This window comes from Conger conger, chromosome 7, assembly GCF_963514075.1.
Source record: "Conger conger chromosome 7, fConCon1.1, whole genome shotgun sequence".
NCBI lineage: Eukaryota > Metazoa > Chordata > Actinopteri > Anguilliformes > Congridae > Conger > Conger conger.
Genome location: NC_083766.1, coordinates 6,691,794 through 6,713,850, shown reverse-complemented (window position 1 = coordinate 6,713,850; position 22,057 = coordinate 6,691,794). Strand labels below are relative to the sequence as shown.

The following is a 22,057-nucleotide window of genomic DNA, read 5'->3' as shown; positions in this document are numbered from 1 at the left end:
TGGGCAACGGAGGCCTGGCCTCACCATGCATTGTGTCCAGGGCTGAAAGATTGACATTTTGTTCGTCCAATCACATGCTACTGGTTCATTTGGAATCAACTATCCTTTCCTTTCCTATTCAACACAGAAGCCATTTTGAGAATTCGCTAGTCACTTCAGTCAAACAAACACTCGCCATAGTGGCTACGAGTGTCCTATCAACTTGTGCTTTTCAGGAAATTTAGAGAACACCCCTGGCTATCATCCCTGGAGTTTATAGCTCATTTGGCCAAACACTTTTGCTTAAAACTACCTCGGAAGTCGGCGAGATTCTAGCGCAATTTGAGATCTTGGGCTGGAGATATGCAGATTCCAGATACTAGGGAGTGAGAATGACATTCAATAGGTCATGTTAGACACCATTTGGGATTTATTGAACAGTTTTATTTTTAATGTAGTCCATTTCGTTTTATTACAAGTCAATTTAATAATCTTCCATATCAAATTACCGAATTGTTGCTCTGTGAGAAAATTCACTCTAAATACGAATAGAGTGCTGCCCTCTAGTGGATAACGTTAACGTTAGATAAAGCCAACTGGAACCATATTTTTACATATTTTATATTAAATATATTGAATAAAACTACATATGATAAAGAAAGTGTTATCTTATCTTTTTTATATGCTAAACTTGATTAAATTGGTGATTACATGTTGAAGCTGTAGAAGAATGAAAAATGTAAGCTAAACAAAATTGTTTTTAACTACATAATTAAAATTCCCGCCTTTTACACATGTTCACTTGGCATTTATATTACATCCAAATGTCATTTCTCAGCTTAATTATCAGGCAGGCTCATAGACTTACAGCAATGTCATTTCTTCAGGAAGGCACAAGGCTAAGCTCTGCACAATGAATTTCATCAGCCAGAACTTTCTGACTGTAGCTTACACTCCAAATAGTATGCCTTTGGCCAGCACAAAGACAGATAAGAGAACAGGGAACATTCCATCACGAGTGAAGTGAGCAAGCGGAAAAAAATGGCCTCCTCAATTCTGGAAGTCACCAGCCTCCACTGGAGTCCAATAACCAATAGTGTTAAGTAATTTCATAAGTAATAATAAAATTATAAGTAAAACTAAGTAATTTTGTAAAATTCTTGGTAAAATAAAACTTGATTGATTGATTTATTGATGTGAACATTCAGGCAGATTTTCATTTAATTTCAGTGTGAAGTGAACCATGAAGAAGACCAATGTATCCTATGACGATTTTATAAGTGTACAGGGGCAAGCTGTCCATTTCAAACATGATGCTGTATCTCTAGAAAGAATTATTTTGGTGATGTGTTCTTCCCTTTTCTTCATCTATGTGAACAGTGTCATGTTCTTCACTGTGAGGAGCAAGCAGACCTTCAGCGAATCCTCGCGCTACATACTCTTTTCTAACATTCTCATCGGTGATTCTTTCCATCTGCTGGGCTTGGCAGTGCTGTATTTGTTTTCTGTGGGAAATCTACACCTGATCAGTGCTCTCTGCAACCTACTCATAATGGTACCTTCTGTCACATTTTCAATCTCCCCCCTGAACCTGGCAGTTATGTCAATGGAACGTTATGTGGCCATTTGCTTTCCTTTACAGCACACAGAGTTTGTCACCAAAAAAAGGGCATATTTATCCATCGCTGTAGTCTGGTTGCTTAGTTCGATCAACTTCATTATTGACATATTGTACAAAACTGTGGTGGATTCAAATTCTCTGATGACACATACAATTTGCAGACGAAGGATACTGTACATTGCTAAGTGGCAGGTAAAACTGTCCCAAATATTTAATGGTCTTTACTTTGCAACTATATCACTAATTCTCATCTATACCTACATTGGTATTATGGTAGCAGCAAAATCTGTTTCCACAGACAAGAAGTCAGCCACAAAGGCTCACAGAACTGTGCTGCTCCATCTGATTCAGCTGGGACTGTGTCTCTTGTCTTTTGTGTATGGTACCTTAGACAGAATGATAAGGCTGCTTATGGCTGACCATGCATTGTTATTGCACCTGCAATTCCTCAACTTTGTTTCCCTCATCATTCTTCCCCGATGTTTGAGTCCCCTCATTTATGGCCTGAGAGACAGTGCCTTCCGGCCGCTGTTCCTCGGATACTTCAAGTGCAACCTAAGCACAGTCAACCCTGTTCTCATAACCAACAAAGATGTATTGCAATGAAAAAACTTTATTTAAAGAGCGTTATGACAGAATGAGAAAATAAAGGCTTAAATTATGACTTGGCATAATATCTGACCTTCTTCAGAGGTTGGACCAAGGGCTCTTTTTCCCAGAATCACTGGGGAATGGACACAGTCCACATTGGTGCACTGGGTGTAGTTTTGGTGGTAACAATACAGTAATAGGGTTTCCAATAATGCTAGCTATTGCAGGTTATAGTTATAGGTTGCACTTGTTATTCATGATAATTATGTTGGGTAGCTATGTTGGCTAGCACATGAAGCGATTTAATTCACTTGTCTAACCAAAAACAGCTGAGAAGACAACTGTCCAATTACTTTTGGTCCCCTAAAATGGGACTAGATGATATAATGTATAAAAAGGGATGCAATACCTACATGGATCACCTGATATGGATGTACACACCCTCAAAGGTTAAATTGGCATTTTAATCGTCATTGTTTAATTTTATGTCCAATGTCCTGGAGTACAGATTCAAAAGAACATAAATTGCGCCACTGTCCAAATACTTACAGACCTCACTGTAAAAATGACTGACAAACCGCTGTCATGGTATGAAAAAGAGAGGAGGGACAGCGTTTGCAAACTGATAGGCCTGTAATTTACAGGGTCAGTATAATCACCCCTCTTAAATATTATTATTATACTCCCTTGTTTCCAGTTATCTGGCATCTGAGCGGATGCAACCTGCATGTTACATCTCCCATAACAGACAGATGCGTTTTATTTCATCATATGACCATTTTTCAAGACACAATCACAATGAAATACATTGTGATTCTTAGGCTATCCTATGGGTTTTCTATAAGGCGCCTTAGTCCATAATGGGTTAAGTGAAAGTATGTTTTTCGCAATGTGAGGTCATGTTTAACAAACCTATTAAACTTTTGGGGAAGCCACATTATGGTCATGACCTGAATCGGGCCTCTGACATAATTTATTCAGATGTCCGAAAATGATTTAGATAAAAAAGTACGAGATGAGGGTGATAATAAAAATGAAACAGGGATCAGTACTGGTGCCTTTGCATTTCCTGGGGCCTTGGTTTCATTTGCAGATGATACAAAAATTGGAGGTATGGGAAATATTCAACAAGCATAATCCAAAAATTGAAGTGAGCAAACATTCAATATAACGAAATGTAAAATTCTGCCTGTTGGAAAAATCATTTAAGTCAGGAGTATTTCATGTTGGGATGTAGTCTACCGCATAGTCAGCACTTGATTGGGTAGACTGTGCTCATTGGTTTTGGCAAAACATTACAATATGGCGTACCATTAATAAAGTTTTATTCCTCCTAAATAGTGCACTAGTGCACTTTAATATGTTTATCAAAATATTTGAGGCAAGAAATAAGCACCTATTCGATCTGCAATGCTTAGTTTGAAAGTTTGATCCAGGTTTTGTGAGCCCGTTGAAAGTAGCACAGCACTCACTGGACTCATCTTGCACTGCAATCCTCTCCATAGAAAATAATGGAATTTGTTGCTCACATGATTCATACAGCAGGTCAATCCACTCGTTAGTTTTGTTCCAACCTAAGAAGAAATTGTAAATACAAGAATATTATTTAATGCACCAAGTTCTCTTAAATCCTTTGTACGAGCAATTTAAGAAGAAATCTGTTTGCATCAGTTATTCTTGCCTGAGGCCCATTGATCCCAAGCATACTGCTAAAGCATATGTGACAGAAGGTATCATTATGAGTAGGTTGCAGAGTGCACTGAAAGTTTTTCAAAGCCAAAAACTGGAAAATTCTTGATTAGTGAAGTCATTCACCCAGTCTGAATACAACTGAATGTGCATTTCATATGCTAAAGAGAAAACTCAAGGCAACTAGCCCCTGGAACTAGTAGCAACTAAAGATGGCTACAGTACAGGCCTGGCAGAGCACCACCAGAAAACATATTAAGTTCCCATGATGTGTATGGGTCACAGACTTCAAGCACACATTGTATGCAAAGGATATTCAACAAAGTGCTGAACATGACTACTTTAATTTACATCAAGTTAACATGTCCTGAAATGGGGCGAGATATAAAATGTGCTGTAATTTCTACTTTGTGAAACCAAAGTGTATTCTTCAAATGGTTCAGAAATATTTCAACTGACAGCTGTTACTTCCCCACTTAATTTAAATACTTACACATTTCACGAATATGATACAATAACAATTAAAAACACAACTCTACACTCCTGTGCATGGTGTCAATTGTGGCCTTTGACTAAATTGTCCCATTTTAAGGGTTGCCTGACTAAAAACATAATGTCTTTCCATGTTGCCCTGACCAACATTACAGGGACATCATGGACCCACTATAGGCCATAAGTCTTGCAACCTTAAACTACATTCCATGTAAATTAATTGCAATTACTCTTTAGCCATGTGTGCTTTAGAAACATGGAATATTTCAGATTCACTCCAGGCAACTTGTGGGTCATCTTAACTGATTAATTGCCTGCCACATAACACTCACAAACCTTTTGTGGTCACAAACATTCTAATGAGAGTTGTGTTATTGCATATACTCTAGTGAGGATGGCATGACAACAGTGTATCACCATGGTATATAAATAAACCACCCAGCTTGTCAGATGCTGCACAGCAGCAAAATGAGCTCAAGGATTCTTTCAATTGCAGTTCAGTTACTTATTTATATTTGGGATATTATTCAAATATGAAATGAGTCCAGCTGTTCAGAGTGCATTATATTTGGCTGAATTCTGGAAGAAAGGCACTCCTGCGTACTGTACAATACCTGTAAATAGGCATTTATTACAGTGTGGTCACTGTGGTCAAATAGATTCTAGGATTTCAAAGAGACCTTTTGATCTACTGTAGTTTCTATGTCTCTTTGTGTCTGTGACAGAACATTATGTCAGGTGTGCAAAGGAATGTCTTCTAATTTTACTGAATTTTACTTTTACAAAAGAAATCAATTTTATTTTTTGTAAACATTCAGGGTATTTTTTCTTTGGTTAAGAAGGAAGAGATCTATGGAGGAGGGCAATGTTTCATTTGGACAGCCCACATTCATATACCAGCAAGCCTATGTAATACGGATGACTGCAGTTGTGGTGACAGAGGTAATTGTGATATTGGCTACAGCATTGTTTTTTACCTTCATGAATGGCATCATGTTTTTCATTCTGTGGAGCAAACCAAAATTCAGGGAGGACTCGCGTTACATCCTCTTTGCCCACATGCTCATCAATGATTCTGTTCATCTGATGGGCACTATAGTGTTGTACTTATTTGCGTTGGCATTCCTCCATATGTCTAAGGCCGTCTGCTCTATCATGGTACTGATTAGTGTAATCACTTATCACAACACCCCACTCAACCTGGCAGTGATTTCACTGGAGCGCTATGTGGCCATTCGCTTCCCTTTGCGTCACACAGAGATCGCCACCCAGAGAAGGACAGCGATCGCTATTGGACTAATGTGGCTCATTAGCTCTGTTAACATCCTCATTGAGATATTTTACACCATTGCACTTGATCCCCACTTTTTCACTGCACCCGTATTTTGTACACGGCAGCAGATGTTAATTGAGGAATGGCAGCTTGTCTTGTCCAATTGGTTAACCATTTGTTTCCTTGTGGTTGTGGCTCTGATAATCCTCTATATTTACATTAGTATAACATTAGTAGCTAAATCAGCTTCCACAAACAAGGATTCAGCCAATAAGGCTCGCAAAACTGTGCTGCTCCACATGTTTCAGCTGGGACTATGTATCACATCTTTGCTGTTTGCATTGTTTGATGCCCTTATTGCCAAGACTGCCACTGCCTTGTATGTGCCTCTGCAATCCTTGAACTTTTTTTGCCTCCTTGTTCTTCCCCGATGTCTAAGTCCCCTCATTTATGGCCTGAGAGACAGTGCCATCCGGCCACTTTTCCTCAGGTACTTCAGGTGCAACCCCACCACACTCAAGTAACACATTATGAGGGTTTAAATGTAAAATGACATTTGTCAAACCATTTACACCTTTAGATATTTACTGGAATAACTGAGGTGAGATGCATTTTTCCAGAAGAGCAAAATAGTGTCCCATGCAGGCTATAATAATACTGCAGCTCAGGTCCAAATGTTCGTTTTTTTTTTTTTTTCTAATATCTGTATTGTGTAATTCCTACATGGTTTGCTCAATCCGGATGTAACATTATTCAATTAAAGCTGAAAGTCTGCACTTAACCACATAGTGATTGCTTTATTTCAACTGTTTGTTTGCTGGAGTACAGAGCAAAAATAACAGAAAATGTGTCACTGTGCAAATACTTACTGTCTGCACTGCATACTAAGTAGACAATCAACATTATATGGATGTTTCATTTGAGAATGAACACTGACCTCATCACACAGCCAGCTATAGGCAGCCCATTGAACAGGTTTTAATTGACAACCTATTACGATGCTCATGATGACATTTAAATTGATCTGCACAAAACAGAATACAAGCACAAGTAGTCATGTACTCATCAAATTAATTAAGTCAGGTTATCTCACGATCCATTACCTATGTATTTTCAATAGATAGACAAAATAATGAAACATTGTTATCAGTAGTTATATTATAAAAGACAAACACAACACATTGCACATAATTGGCATTGTTATTTAAACTGGACTTGTGACTGACTGTGCTCCAATTGAGAGAAGATGGTTGAGACTTCTGACTGCAGTCTAGAGTCTTATTTTACCACTTGTTACAGGATGACCCCTATATGTCTCAGATCCTCTGTACCATTAAAGCACCAAGAACTGCAACTGCGCAACAATATCATTTGGAGAGTCGCAACATTACTTTGACAGATGATTCTCTGAGAAGCATCAAATAAAATGTGATAATATTTTTTCCCTTTCCTTTGTCTCTTTTTTTTTAGGTATGCAATTATTCTTGTCAGTGGAAACTTTATGATTTTTCTGCTACCATAATACCAATGTAGGTATAGATGAGAATTAGTGATATAGTTGCAAAGTAAAGACCATTAAATATTTGGGACAATTTTACCTGTCACTAAGCAATGTACAGTATCCTTCGTTTGCAAATTGTATGTGTCGTCAGAGAATTTGAATCTACCACAGTCTTGTACAATATGTCAATAATGAAGTTGATCGAACTACGCAACCAGATTACAGCGATGGATAAATATGCCCTTTTTTTGGTGAGAAATTCTGTGTGCTGTAAAGGAAAGCAAATGGCCACATAACGTTCCACTGACATAACTGCCAGGTTCAAGGGGGAGATTGAAAATGTGACAAAAGGTATCATTATGAGTAGGTTGCAGAGTGCACTGATCAGGTGTAGATTTCCCACAGAAAACAAAAACGGTCTTGAAGCGTGGTCATGATGAAATATATTGTGGTGGGGGTGTTTCAGTTTGGGCCTGTATGCTGCTGGCTCAGATGCCTTCATTGATAATATAACTGCTCATAGCAGCATGTGCAGAAGCATCTTATGAGCTTACTTCCTCACAGAGGTGGTTCATTGGTCTCAACCTGTTTTCATTCTTTTTCATTGATTAACATGATCTGAATAATACATAGTCAGGTTTCCATCCAATCTACTTTCAGTTCAGCAACCACCACTGTCAGGAAGTAAGCTCATCAGTATGAGGTGATGCAGAAGTCTTGGAAGAGATCAGACTTGGTATGGATGCAGAGCAGCTCAGTCTGGGCCAGATTAAGTTTAAGCAGGGTGACATGTGTGAGATGATGTGTGTGTGGGCGGGACCAATTGAGTGTCATCAGTTGGTGCACTGTCATCAGTGAAGGCTTCCATGTTTGACAATAGGGCTTTTTTTTGTCATAATAAATGCAACAAAATTCAGTAATTAAAGCCACGATATTTTGAAAATCAAAATACGAGCCAATTGTGGTAAAAAAAAGATATATATCTATATATATATATTAGCTACTTACAATGAAATAACGTTTTTTAAAGAGCGTTATGACAGAATGAGAAAATTAAGGCTTACATTATGATTTGGCATAATATCTGACCTTCTTCAGAGGTTGGACCAAGGGCTCTTTTTTCCAGAATCACTGGGGAATGGACACAGTCCACATTGGTGCATTGGGTGTAGATGGATTAGGCTGAATATACATTGGGCTCCGGAATGATTGATATTCCTGACTGGCAATGCACAAAAAATACTTAAAAAAAATAAACAATCTGGTTGCTGATATCAACTCACAATGTTGAACTTCATTACAGTTTTTGTCCCAATACTGAGTACGCTTTTTCAAAACTCTTAACACTGGAAGCACCACAGCAGTCCATATATAGGGAAACAATGGGATGAAAACTTTACAAATATGAAACTCTGAAACGTTTCATCTGACCTTGCCGGTTGCAAAACTGGTGAGGTAGCTAAGTAGTTTTGGTGGTAACGTTACAGTAATAGGGTTTCCAATAACGCTAGCTAGGCAGGTTGCACTTGTTATTCATGATAATTATGTTGGCTAGCTATGTTGGCTAGCACATGAAGCGATTGAATACACCTGTCTAACCAAAAACAGCTGAGAAGACAACTGTCCAATTACTTTTGGTCCCCTAAAATGGGACTATATGATATAAGCTATAAAAAGGGATGCAATACCTACACAGATCACCTGATATGGATGTACACACCCTCAAAGGTTAAATCGGCATTTTAACTTAATTTTAATTGTCATTGTTTAATTTTAAATCCAATGTCCTGGAGTACAGATTCAAAAGAACATAAATTGCGCCACTGTCCAAATACTTACAGACCTCACTGTAAAAATGACTGACAAACCGCTGTCATGGTATGAAAAAGAGAGGAGGGACATCGTTTGCAAGGACAGGAGAAAGCTCTAGAGCTGAAAAGCAACAGTGTGGTTTGATTTATTTTGCCTTTGTTATTTTGCCTTTATTATTTTTACCCAGATCCCGTGAGGGTGACTGCAAAGATGTTTTGTTTATTTGTGGCATCACTCTCGCTCTCTCACCCTTCCCCCGTCAGAATTCCCTTTAATAAAATGCCTGTGTAATCCGGAATTTTTGTATTTTCCGGTCTCCAACTCGTCTGTCCTCCCCAGGGTGTGTCACGACATGCGACATGGCGAAATGCCAGATAACTGGAAACAGGGGAGTAAAATAACAATATTTAAGAGGGGTGACTAAACTGACCCTGTAAATTACAGGCCTATCAGTTTATCTCATATTGTATATAAAAATCTTGAGTCTATCATACATGCATTATCCTAACCCGCTTATCTTGAACAGGGTAGCAGGGGGGCTGGAGCTTATCCCAGCATACATTGGGCGAAAGGCAGGAATACACCCTGGACAGGTCGCCAGTCCATCGCAGGGCGCACACACACCATTCACTCACACACTCATACCAACGGGCAAATTAGACTCTCCAATCAGCCTAACCTGCATGTCTTTGGACTGTGGGAGGAAACCGGAGTACCCGGAGGAAACCCACGCAGACACAGGGAGAACATGCAAACTCCGCACAGAGAGGCCCGGCCGACGGGGATTCAAACCCAGGACCTCGCTGCTGTGAGGCGGTAGTGCTACCCACTGCACCATCCGTGCCGCCCCTGAGTCTATCATGAAAGACAAAATGTAATCATTCCTTGAAAACAATAGTACTTTAATCTCTTATTAGCGCATGCGACCTGCATGTTACATCTCCCATAACAGACAGATGCGTTTTATTTCATCATATGACAGTTTTTCAAGACACAATCACAATTAAATACATTGTGATTCCTAGGCCATCCTATGGGTTTTCTATAGGGTGCCTTAGTCCATAATGGGTTCAGTGAAAGTAAGCATGTTTTTCGCAAAGTGAGGTCATGTTTAACAAACCTATTAGATTTTTTTGAGGAAGCCAGATTATGGTAATGACCAGAATCGGGCCTTTGACATAACTTAATAAAAATTGTAAAAAAAGTGCTAGATGAGGCTGATAATAAAAATTGAACAGGGATCAGTACTGGTGCCTTTGCGCTTCCTGGGGCCTTTGTTTCATTTGCAGATGATACAGAATTTGGAGGTATGGGAAATACTCAACATGAATGATCCAAAAATAGAAGTGGGCTGACATTCAATGTAACTAAATGTAAAATTCTGCAAGTAGGAAAAATCATTTAACATTACATTACATTATTAGCATTTAGCAGACGCTCTTATCCAGAGCGACGTACAGTTGATTAGACTAAGCAGGAGACAATCTTCCCCTGGAGCAATGCAGGGTTAAGGGCCTTGCTCAAGGGCCCAACGGCTGTGCGGATCTTATTGTGGCTACACCGGGGATTAGAACCACCGACCTTGCGTGTCCCAGTCATTTACCTTAACCACTACGCTACAGGCCGCCCCTGTAGACAGGAGTATTTCATGTTGGGATGTAGTCTACCACATAGTCAGCACCTGATTGGGTAGACTGTGCTCATTGGTTTTGGCAAAACATTACAATATGGCGTACAGTTAATAAAGTTTTATTCCTCCTAAATAGTGCACTAGTGCACCTTAATATGTTTATGAAAATATTTGAGGCAAGAAATAAGCAACGCAGTTGCTGAATCTTGATTCATATTTGATCTGCAATGCCTAGTTTGAAAGTTTGATCCAGGTTTTGTGAGCCCGTTGAAAGTAGCACAGCACTCACTGGACTCATCATGCACTGCAATCCTCTCCATAGAAAATAATGAAATGTGTTGCTCACATCATTCATACAGCAGGTCAGATCCACTCGTTAGTTTTGTTCCAACCTAAGAAGAAATTGTAAATACGAGAAAAAATTTTTATGTGCCAAGTTCTCTTAAATCCTTTGTATGAGCAATTTAAGAAGAAATGTGTTTGTACGAGTTCTTCTTGCATGAGGCCCATTGATCCAAGCATATTGCTAAAGCAACAGTTTTTCAAAGCCAAAAACTGGAAAATTCTTGATCAGTGAAATCATTCACCCACTCTGAATCTAACTGAATGTGCATTTCATATGCTAAAGAGAAACCGTGAAGCAACTAGCCCCTGGAACTAGTAGCAGCTAAAGATGGCTACAGTACAGGCCTGACTCAAAACATAATGTCTTTCCATGTTGCCCTGACCAACATTACAGGGAATTTATGGACCCACTATAGGCCATAAGTCTTGCAATCTTTAACTCCATTTCATGTAAATTAATTGCAATTACTCTTTAGCCATGTGTGCTTTAGAAACATGGAATATTTCAGATTCACTCCAGGCAACTTGTGGGTCATCTTAACTGATTAATTGCCTGCCACATAACACTCACACACCTTTTGTTATATTATTGTGTTACTGCATATACTCTAGTGACGATGGCATGACAACAGTGTATCACCCTTGTATATAAATAAATGTCACCAGCACACAGATTGTCAGATGCTGCACAGCAGCAAAAGGAGCTCAAGGATTCTTCCAATTGCACTTTTGAAAAAGATCAGTTACTTATTTATATTTGGGATATTATTCAAATATGAAGTGAGGCCAGCTGTTCAGTGTGCATTATATTTGGCTGAATTCTGGGATGAAGACACTCCTGCGTACTGTACAATATCTGTAAATAGGCATTTATTATAGTGTGGTCACAGGTCAAATATTCTTTTTCCAGGCCTGATGAAGGACACAAAGAAGCATAGTGTCTTTTTTCTAGGATTGCAAAGACCCTTGGATGTTGTCCCTTTGTGTCTGTGACAGAATGTTATGTCAGGTGTGCAAACAAATGTCTTCCAATTTTATTGAATTGTACCATTTCATTGAAGCAAAAGAAATCAATTCTATTTTTTGCAAACATTCAGGGTAATTTTTTCTTAGGTTAAGAAGGAAGTGATCTATGGAGGAGGGCAATGTTTCATCTGGACAGCTCACATTAATTCAACAGCAAGCTGTTGTAATACAGATGACTGCAGTTGTGGTGACAGAGGTAATTGTGATATTGGCTACAGCATTGTTTTTTACCTTCATGAGTGGCCTCATGTTCTTCATTCTGTGGAGCAAACCAAAATTCAGGGAGGACTCGCGTTACATCCTCTTTGCCCACATGCTCATCAATGATTCTGTTCATCTGATGGGCAGTATAGTGTTGGTCTTATGTGTCTTGGCATTCTTCCATATGTCTAAAGCCATCTGCTCTATCCTGGTACTGATTAGTGTAATCACTTATAACAACACCCCACTCAACTTGGCAGTGATTTCACTGGAGCGCTATGTGGCCATTCGCTTCCCTTTGCGTCACACAGAGATCGCCACCCAGAGAAGGACAGCTGTCGCTATTGGACTAATGTGGTTCATTAGCTCTGTTAACATCCTCATTGAGATATTTTACAGCATTGCACTTGATCCCCACTTTTTCACTGCACCCGTATTTTGTATACGGGAGCAGATGTTAATTGAGGAATGGCAGCTCGCCTTGAGCAGTGGGTTGAATTTTTTTTTTCTTGTGGTTGTGGCTCTGACAATCCTCTATATTTACGTTAGTTTAACATTAGTAGCTAAATCAGCTTCCACAAACAAGGATTCAGCCAATAAGGCTCGCAAAACTGTGCTGCTCCACATGTTTCAGCTGGGACTATGTATCACCTCTTTGCTGTATACAGTGTTTGAGGCTCTGATTGTCGAGACTGCCACTGCCTTGTATGCGCCTCTGCGATTCTTGAACTTTTTTTGCCTCCTTGTTCTTCCCCGATGTCTGAGTCCCCTCATTTATGGCCTGAGAGACAGTGCCATCCGGCCACTTTTCCTCAGGTACTTCAGGTGCAACCCCACCACACTCAAGTAACACACTATGAGGGTTTAAATGTAAAATGATATTTGTCAAATCATTTATAGCTTTAGATATTTACTGGAATAACTGAGGTGAAATGCATATTTCCAGTGTCCCATGCAGGCTGTAAACTTACAGTATAGTAATACTACAGCTCAAGTCCAAATGTTCAGAGTTATGTTTTTTTCAAATAGGTGTATTGTGTAATTCCTACATGGTTCACCCATTACATTACATGGCATTTAGCAGATGCTCTTATCCAGAGCGACGTACAATGAAGTGCAAATCTGCATTACACATCTACAGATGAACACAGGAACAAACAAGGGGCCTAACAGCTCAGGAGTGGACATTAATGATAAATTAGAGTGTTAATGATGGGGCAGGGGATCTACAGTCTGCAGAGGCAAAACATTGTAATGGCACCCTGGAGCTTTCTCTGTGGGGGCACCTTACTCCTCACATGACATGAGGCCATGCACAGAGCAGGGACCAGTTTACTATGCCACCATCTTCCTGTTACTGTTACATCACCTGGTCAAACACAACACTGAACTGACAGTGCTTTGCCTATAGGCCTTTTAACACAATAATTGTCTGGACACTCAATGAGCACTTTATGAAGTTTTTTTGTTTTTACATATTAAGCTGATGTAGCCTATCCACTTTTGACATCCAGACACGTTATGTGTTCAGAGATGCTCTTGTGAATACCACTATTGTAATGTGTTTCTATTTGCGTTACTGTCACCTTCCTGTCAGCTTCGACCAGTCTGACCTTCTCCGCTGACCTCAACTGCAACAGAACTACTGCTCACTGGATGTTTTTTTGTTTTTCCACACAATTCTCTGCAAACTCTAGAGACTGTTGTGTATGAAAATCGCAGGAGATCAGTAGTTTAACCTTTTTTCTTTTTTCTTTTTTTTTGTGGACCCATTTCCCAGACAACTTTTCCCATGCTGATAGAAGACAAAGGGATTTTTCATGCTTGTTATCTATTGTGTATGCTCTAGTGAAACAAGAAGTAGTGGAATGACACAATAGTTCCTTTCGACTGAGATTAATTGAGCCAATTCAACTTTATTAGATTTTTTTACAATAGGGGTGCCAATCATTTTGACAGCTATGATTTTCAGAAATAATGATTACTGAATAAAAAAATGTATGTAAATTTAAGTAAACAGTTTTTCTATCTTTTTGATTATAACATATAGATCATTATTTTTATCATACGCAGCCTTTTTTCTTCATTTCTATCAAGTGTGCCAATAACTCTGGAGCCCACTGTATATAATTGTTCTTTTGGCTCTGTACTCCAACGCATTTCATTTGAAATGAAACGCTGAATAAGAGGTTAAAGTGCAGCCTTTTAGTACTTTTTCTGTTCGAAGAGCTTGTACAAGTGTGCCACGTTGGATTCACCAATGCTCCTAATTTCAGGAAACAGTCCAAAAGAATCCACGTAAAACATTATGAATCCCCACCTCTTCATGAATTAGCATAATTGACACCCCAAAATGCCATATCAGGCGAGGCGTATCCAGAAAATTCATTCAAGAAAATTGCATTGAACCCCTAGGCTGCCCATTTTATGGGCTGCACTGTAGGTGGGCTCCATCAGATAGATGGTCAATGGGATGAACAAGAACAAGGGATGTAGTCTAGCACATAGTCAGCACCTGATTGGGTGGCCTGTGCTCATTGGTTTTGGCAAAACATTACAATACAGCGTACCATTAATAAACTTTTATTCCTCCTAAATAGTGCACTAGTGCACCTTAATATGTTCATGAAAATATTTGAGGCAAGAAATAAGCAATGCAGTTGCTGAATCTTGATTCATATTTGATCTGCAACGCCTAGTTTGAAAGTTTGATCCAGGTTTTGTGAGCCCGTTGAAAGTAGCACAGCACTCACTGGACTCATCATGCTCTGCAATCCTCTCCATAGAAAATAATGGAATGTGTTGCTCACATGATTCATACAGCAGGTCAGATCCACTCGTTAGTTTTGTTCCAACCTAAGAAGAAATTGTTAATACAAGAAAATTGTTTAATGTGCCAAGTTCTCTTAAATCCTTTGTACCAGCGATTTAAGAAGAAATGTGTATGTACAATTTCTTCTTGCATGAGGCCCATTGATCCCAAGCATATTGCTAAAGCAACAGTTTTTCAAAGCCAAAAATTTAAAAATTCCTGATTAGTGAAGTCATTCACCCAGTCTGAATACAACTGAATGTGCATTTCATATGCTAGAAAGGGGCAACTAGCCCCTGGAACAAGTAACAGCTAAAGATGGCTACAGTACAGGCCTGGCAGAGCACCACCAGAAAACATACTTAGCTCCCATGATGTCTATGGGTCACAGACTTCAAGCATACATTCTATGCCAAGGATATTCAACAAAGTGCTGAACATGATTACTTTAAATTACATCAAATTAACAAGTCCCAAACATGATGGTGTCCTGAAATGGGGTGAGGTATAAAATGTGCTATAATTTCTACGTTGTGAAGCCAAAGTGTATTCTTCAAATAGTTCAGAAATGTTTCAACTGACAGCTGTTACTTCTCCACTTAATTTAAATACTTGCACATTTCACTAATATGATACAATAGAAATTAAAAACAGAACTCTACACTGATGTCAATTGTAGCCTTTGACCAAAATTGTCCCATTTTAAGAGTTGCCTGACTCACAAACACAATGTCTTTCCATATTGACCTGACCAACATTACATTTGGAGAGTCGCAAAATTACTTTGACAGATGATTCTTTGAGGAGCAGCAAATGAAATAATAATATGTTTTCTTTTGTCTCTTTTTTTTTAGGTATATATATATAAATATATATTTTTACCACAATTGCCTCGTATTTTGATTTTCAAAATGCAAATATCGTGGCTTTAATTACTGAATTTCGTTGCATTTATTATGACAAATATACATTTTTTTGTATTAGCTGCTTACCAGCTGTATAAGCCGGCTAGGCTGCAAGCTGGCTAGCCAGCTAGGTGCACTTAGATCCGTGAGGCTGCAGTATTATGATTAATAGTCTTGTGAGCTAGCCATCAGCACATGTTTTTTTTGGTTCTTTTTAAAAGTATAACACGAGAAAACCACGCACATCTGTCTATTTTCAGAAAGAATGTGTCCGGACATCTTTGAGGGACGTCATCTCCCAGAATCCAATGCTGTAATCTGTATGGAGACCATAGATGTAACAAGTTTTGTACGTTGAAAAATCAGGAATTTTCATTATCCCCGCAAACTGCAGTGGTTATCAGATGTATTGCAGTTTATTAGGTCTCTGGTGTAATGTTTCTGTATTTGTTCTGTATGTTTTCATGTTTATTCTTGTTTATTATTCATTTTTCATAGTTACGTGATTTATGTTTTCCATTACAGTTCTCTATTGTCCTCCCCTGTTATGTCTGCGTCTGAATGTTTACCAGTCTAGTCACTCCCCTGTCTGCGTGTCCCACTATTCGGGTGGTTACGGTAGTTTTTCGGGTTTTCACCATTTGTTCTAAGACTCCCGATTCTTACTTCCTGCTTTTTCTTGGTAGTTAAATGTTGTAAAGCGCGATTCTTACTAACTACTATCCGATTAATACACTTACTGTCTGTCTAACTAACAAACTAACAATCACTTTTATTGGGTAGTTTAGAAATATTCACGTAACTAACTCACTAACGCAATCTCTTAGTATTTCTGCATTGTTCTGTAACTCCGCCTCCCTATGCTATCCCTGATTACTCATTTAGTTTCAGCGAAGTGTTCGCACCTGTCTCTAACTATCACTACGTCTTCAAACTTTGCAAATGTCTACTCCCTAATCCGGAGCCGTATGTTTTACATTTGTGCATCCAGTCCGTGTTTTCGTCTCCCTCCTGTTATTATGTTATCACCCTATTATGTTTCCCAACCTGTTGTCTATTTGTTTAGCCCACCTTTTTCCCAGCACCTTCCCTCATGTATTTAAACCTCAGTCTCTGCATTGTTCTTTGTCAGAACGTTGATCAGTTTTAGTGCCGAATACCTCGTAAGCCTAGCTCTTGAGATTCTTGATAGACACCCCTTTGCCATTTGATTTCCAAGCCTGCCTTGCCCTTTTGTTTTGTTTGCCTTTCTGCTTTTCTGATTTTCGACATTCTGCTTTGTTTTCTGGTTTTGATTCTTGCCTTCGCCCTTTTGTACTTTAGCCTTTTGATTTTCTGGATTTTTGACCCCCTCGCCTGTTTTTTCGACTATTCTTTTGCCTTTCGTTTTTGTCTTTGTATTGGATCTCCTGGCTACGATTTCGGACTATTAAATAATAAATAATCCTGTGGTCTGCGTTTGGGTTTTCAGAGGCGTACATAACACACGCATTCTGTGACATTCAAGACAATATCTAAATCACTAGTATTTGGGTAGCTTATATCAGCATAAACACTCATTGAGTTATACATGTTGGAGCATGTTACATTTGTCCCCGGTCTCCCCTCCATACGAAAACAAAAAACCAAAGCATAAAACCAAAATGAAAAGCCAAATTTCAAATTAAAGTTTGGGAATAGCAATTGCTATAGCTATTTCAAGGTGCTATTGTTATTGCTATTGCAGGGTGTTTAAAATAGTACACCACTGAACTGGTGAGCTTCAATGTGTGTGTGTGTGTGTGTGTGTGTCTGAGTTGAATATATTACATTTACATTTTACATTTTAGTCATTTGGCAGACGCTTTCAATCCAAAGCGAAGTGCATAGGTTCTACCATAAGTCAAAGCATCACATCCAGAAACTAGCAAAATACACATGAAATGCTGTTCTAAACATAGTTGTCATCAGAAGTGCATTTTTTTTTTTTTTTTTTTTGGGGGGGGTTAGACAAGGATAGGGATATCAGAAAGGAGGGGCAGGGGAAATCAGGAGGGAGGACTAAGGTAGAGTTTGAAAAGGTGGGTTTTGAGTCTGCGTCGAAATAGGGGGAGGGATTCTGCTGTTCTGACAGTGGTAGGCAAGTCATTCCACCACTGAGGAACCAGAACGGAAAACAGGCGTGAACGTGCAGCTCGACCGCCAGGTGCACGTAGAGAGGGAACCGTAAGGCGACCAGAGCTGGCAGACCGGAGTGGTCTAGCTGGGGAGTAGGGAGTGCTCAGGGATTGTATGTAAGGTGGGGCAGTCCCCTTCGCAGCCTGAAATGCCAACACTAGGGCCTTGAAACGGATGAGTGCGGCAATAGGAAGCCAGTGGAGGCCAATGAGAAGCGGGGTGACATGAGCCGACCTGGGCTGACTGGTGATCAGGCGGGCTGCAGCATTCTGGACCAGCTGGAGGGGCTTGATGGCACACGCTGGGAGACCGGCTAGGAGGGAGTTGCAGTAATCAAGGCGGGAAATGACGAGCGCCTGGACTAGGAGCTGGGTGGCTTTCTCAGTCAGGAGATGACGGATACGGCGTATATTATACAGAAAGAACTTGCAGGTTCTGGCAGTGGAGGATACTTGCGGAGCCAGGGTGAGGCAGTTATCAAGAGTCACCCCAAGATTCTTTGCCGTACGGGAGGAGGAAACTACAAAGTCCTCAACAGTCAATGAGAGGTCGATTGACGGAGAGGACTTAGCAGGGATGTAGAGAAGCTCAGTTTTGGCAAGGTTGAGCTTCAGGTGATGGGAAGTCATCCACGCAGAGATATCAGCCAAGCAGGCAGAGATCTGTGTGGTGATTTGGGTGTCGGGGGGGAAGGAAATGAAAAGTTGGGTGTCATCAGCGTAGGAATGATAAGAAAAGCCGTGGGAAGAGATAACAGAACCAAGAGACATGGTGTATAGCGAGAAGAGGAGAGGCCCAAGAACCGAGCCCTGCGGGACTCCAGTTCGTAGGGGGTGAGGGTCGGAGACTGAGCCCCTCCAAGTCACCTGGTAGGAGCGACCAGAGAGGTAGGAGGAAAACCAAGAGAGTGCAGAACCTGTGACACCCATCCCAGACAGCGATGAGAGCAGAATCTCATGGTTGACTGTATCGAAGGCGGCCGACAGGTCGAGGAAGATGAGGACAGAGGAGAGGGATTTTGCTTTAGCAGAGTGGAGTGCCTCAGTGACCGCGAGCAGGGCGGTTTCAGTGGAGTGGCCACTCTTGAAGCCAGACTGGTTGGGGTCATGGAGATTGTTCTGGAGAAGATAAGTGGACAGTTGGGAGCAGACCGCCCGTTCCAGAGTTTTAGCGAGAAAGGGAAGACGAGAGACAGGCCGGTAGTTGTTCAGGGCAGAGGGGTCCAGAGTAGGTTTTTTGAGCAGGGGAGTGACTCTGGCCCTCTTCAGGGAAGAGGGCATGGTGCCGGAAGAGAGGGAGGTGTTGATTAGAGAGGAGAGAAAAGGGAGAATGTCATCAGATATAGATTGTAGGAGGGGAGAGGGGATGGGGTCAAGAGGACAGGTGGTTGGGCGGTGGGAAGTAAGGAGTTTCAGTGTGTCGGCGTCAGAGAGGGGAGAAAAGGAGGTTAGGGAGTTGGGGAGGGTAGGAGGGTCAGCAGGGGTGGAGGGTTGGGAGAAGGAATTGCGAATAGCATCGACCTTCTTTTCAAAGAAGGAGACAAAGTCATCAGGTGTGAGTGATGAGGGGGGTGGGGGGGAGGGGGGGCCAGAAGAGAGGAGAAAGTTGAAAACAGTTTGCGGGGATTAGAGGCGGCCGCGTTAATTTTCGAGTTAAAGAAGGAAGATTTAGCCAGAGAGACAGAGGAATGGAAAGATGATAAGAGGGCATGGAAGGAAGCTATATCACTGGGGAGACAGGACCTTTTCCATTTTCTCCGCAGTTTGGTTCGGACAGCTCGTAGAGCATCAGAAAGCCAAGGACTGGGGGCGGAGGCCCAAGCTAGTTTGGTGGTGAGGGGACACAGAGAGTCAAAGGAAGATGAGAGGGAGGACATGAGAGTTGTAGCCGCATCATCGGGAGACAGTCGAGAGAAAGACTCTGCGGATGGTAGGGAGGAGAGGATTGTAGATGAGAGGGTGGAGGAAGACAGGTAGCGTAGGTTCCGTCGACAGGTGACAGTGGATGGTGGGAGAGATGGATGGGTGTAAGAGCAGAGTGGAAGAGAGAAAGAGATGAAGGAGTGGTCAGATATATGGAGTGGTGTTACAGAGAGGTTGGTTGTTGTGCAGCTCCTTGTGAAGATGAGGTCAAGAAGGTTGCCTGCTTTGTGGGTGGGAGGGGGAAGAGTGAGGGTAAGGTCAAAAGAAGAGAGGAGGGAGAGAAAGGTAGACTGGGTGGACTCTGAGTTGAGGTTGAAGTCACCCAGGAGGATCAGGGGGGTGTCATTGACAGGTAGGGAGCTGAGGAGGATGTCCATCTCATCCAAGAAGTTCCCCAGAGGACCCGGGGGGCGATAAACAACAATAATAAACAGTTTGCACGGCAGAGTAACAGAAACCGCATGAAATTCAAAAGAGGAGAAGGAGAGGGATGAGGAGAAGACACTAGATCTCCATGAGGATGAGATTAGGAGACCTGTGCCACCTCCTCTGCCAGAGGATCTGGGTGTGTGGGAAAAAGAGAAGGCAGAGGAAAGGGCAGCTGGGGTGGCCGTGTTCTCTGGTGAAAGCCACGTTTCAGTTAAAGCAAGAAAGTCAAGGTTGAGGTGGGAGGCATAGGCAGATATGAAGTCTGCTTTCTGGACGGCGGACTGGCAGTTCCAGAGGCCACCAGCCACACAGAGATCAATACCAGGGGATCTGGGAGGGAAGATGAGGTTAGAGATATTCTGCCCATGTTGGCGGGAGGCGAACCTCCTACCTGACTGGGACCTGGGGAGAGGAGAGAGGACAGGGATGGGAAGGAAACACATGGAGGGAACTAGGGAGGACAGGAGGAATACTACACAGTGGATTGAGGGCAGGCAAACATCAGGCTCTCGGACAGCCTGGATGGACACCCGTAGATAGACACCCTCGACTTTGTACACCTACGACTTCGTACGCCGAGGCAAGTAGCCGAGGCTGCCGCACACAGCTGCCGCGCTACACAATTGCTTAAATAACACTGACGCTGAATACAGAAAATGCAACCAACCCACTGCAGAACACTAATGCACACTGAAGTGAGTTCAGGTGTGCCAGTAATTATACCCTGAGCAGGGTGCAAAGTATTGGCTCCTCCTACAACAAAAGCTGTGGCCTGCCAGCCAGTAAAACAATAGCCTAACTTAATAGCCTAGCTTACCTGAGAGAAACAAACACCTAACCCAGTTTCACTGAATCTAAATAAACACCACTTGTAATAGCTAACAAACAAACAAGTACACAACAGAACACTATAATGACAACTAAACTGAATTTAGAATCAGCTAGCAAACAAATAATACTTAACTAATCCAGGAGAAAATGCAACCAACCCACTGCAGAACACTAATGCACACAGGTATTGGTAGCAATTACTATTCTCATCCTTAAATTAAAGGTTGGGAATAGCAATTGCTACCGATATAGTCAACACACACACATACACACACACACACACACACACCATTTTAAACACCCTGATGGCCATTCCATGATGTCACAGTCATCTTATATATACATTAAATACTCTTCAGCACATGCAGTTACTGATGCTGACACAACAGTCCCATGTCAACCAAATCACTAAAACAGCCTTCTTCCATCTCCGCAACATTGCCCGCCTCCGTCCCTCCCTATCCCAAACTGCTGCAGAGACACTCATCCATGCCTTTATCTCATCCAGACTCGACTACTGCAATAGCCTCCTCTACGGTACCACCTCCAAAATCCTCAAAAAACTGCAATATGTGCAAAACTCTGCTGCCCGCCTCCTCAACAGAACCCACTCCAGAGACCACATCACCCCAGTCCTCCATGACCTTCACTGGCTCCCAGTCAAACACAGAATTGACTTTAAAATTCTCACTACCACTTACAAGGCCCTCAATAACCAGGCTCCCCAATACCTCTCCGACCTCCTTCAACCTCATGTCCCCACCCGCTCCCTCAGATCTGCTGATGCCAACCTCCTTGATTTCCCCCACAGGAAAACCAAACGCACCTGGGGTGACAGGGC

The 22,057-nt window shown here is 41.3% G+C and overlaps 3 protein-coding genes across 3 annotated transcripts; all 3 read left to right on the top strand.

The window, feature by feature from the left end:
* The first annotated feature begins 1,222 nt into the window (after nucleotides 1-1,222).
* Nucleotides 1,223-2,206, top strand: LOC133132444 (odorant receptor 131-2-like). The gene has a single exon (XM_061247888.1). It carries the CDS (start codon nucleotides 1,223-1,225, stop codon nucleotides 2,204-2,206), a length of 984 nt encoding a protein of 327 aa, XP_061103872.1.
* A 3,084-nt stretch (nucleotides 2,207-5,290) lies between these two features.
* Nucleotides 5,291-6,169, top strand: LOC133132443 (odorant receptor 131-2-like). Its single transcript, XM_061247887.1, has one exon. It carries the CDS (start codon nucleotides 5,291-5,293, stop codon nucleotides 6,167-6,169), a length of 879 nt encoding a protein of 292 aa, XP_061103871.1.
* Nucleotides 6,170-12,194: 6,025 nt separating this feature from the next.
* Nucleotides 12,195-13,010, top strand: LOC133132442 (odorant receptor 131-2-like). Its single transcript, XM_061247886.1, has one exon. The coding sequence runs from the start codon at nucleotides 12,195-12,197 to the stop codon at nucleotides 13,008-13,010; it is 816 nt and encodes a 271-aa protein (XP_061103870.1).
* The last annotated feature ends 9,047 nt before the right edge of the window (nucleotides 13,011-22,057 follow it).

Excerpts from the sequence above, each read along its gene's own strand:
- LOC133132444 (XM_061247888.1), top strand. The coding sequence starts at position 1,223 with ATGAAGAAGACCAATGTATCCTATGACGATTTTATAAGTGTACAGGGG.
- LOC133132442 (XM_061247886.1), top strand. The coding sequence starts at position 12,195 with ATGAGTGGCCTCATGTTCTTCATTCTGTGGAGCAAACCAAAATTCAGG.
- LOC133132443 (XM_061247887.1), top strand. The coding sequence starts at position 5,291 with ATGACTGCAGTTGTGGTGACAGAGGTAATTGTGATATTGGCTACAGCA.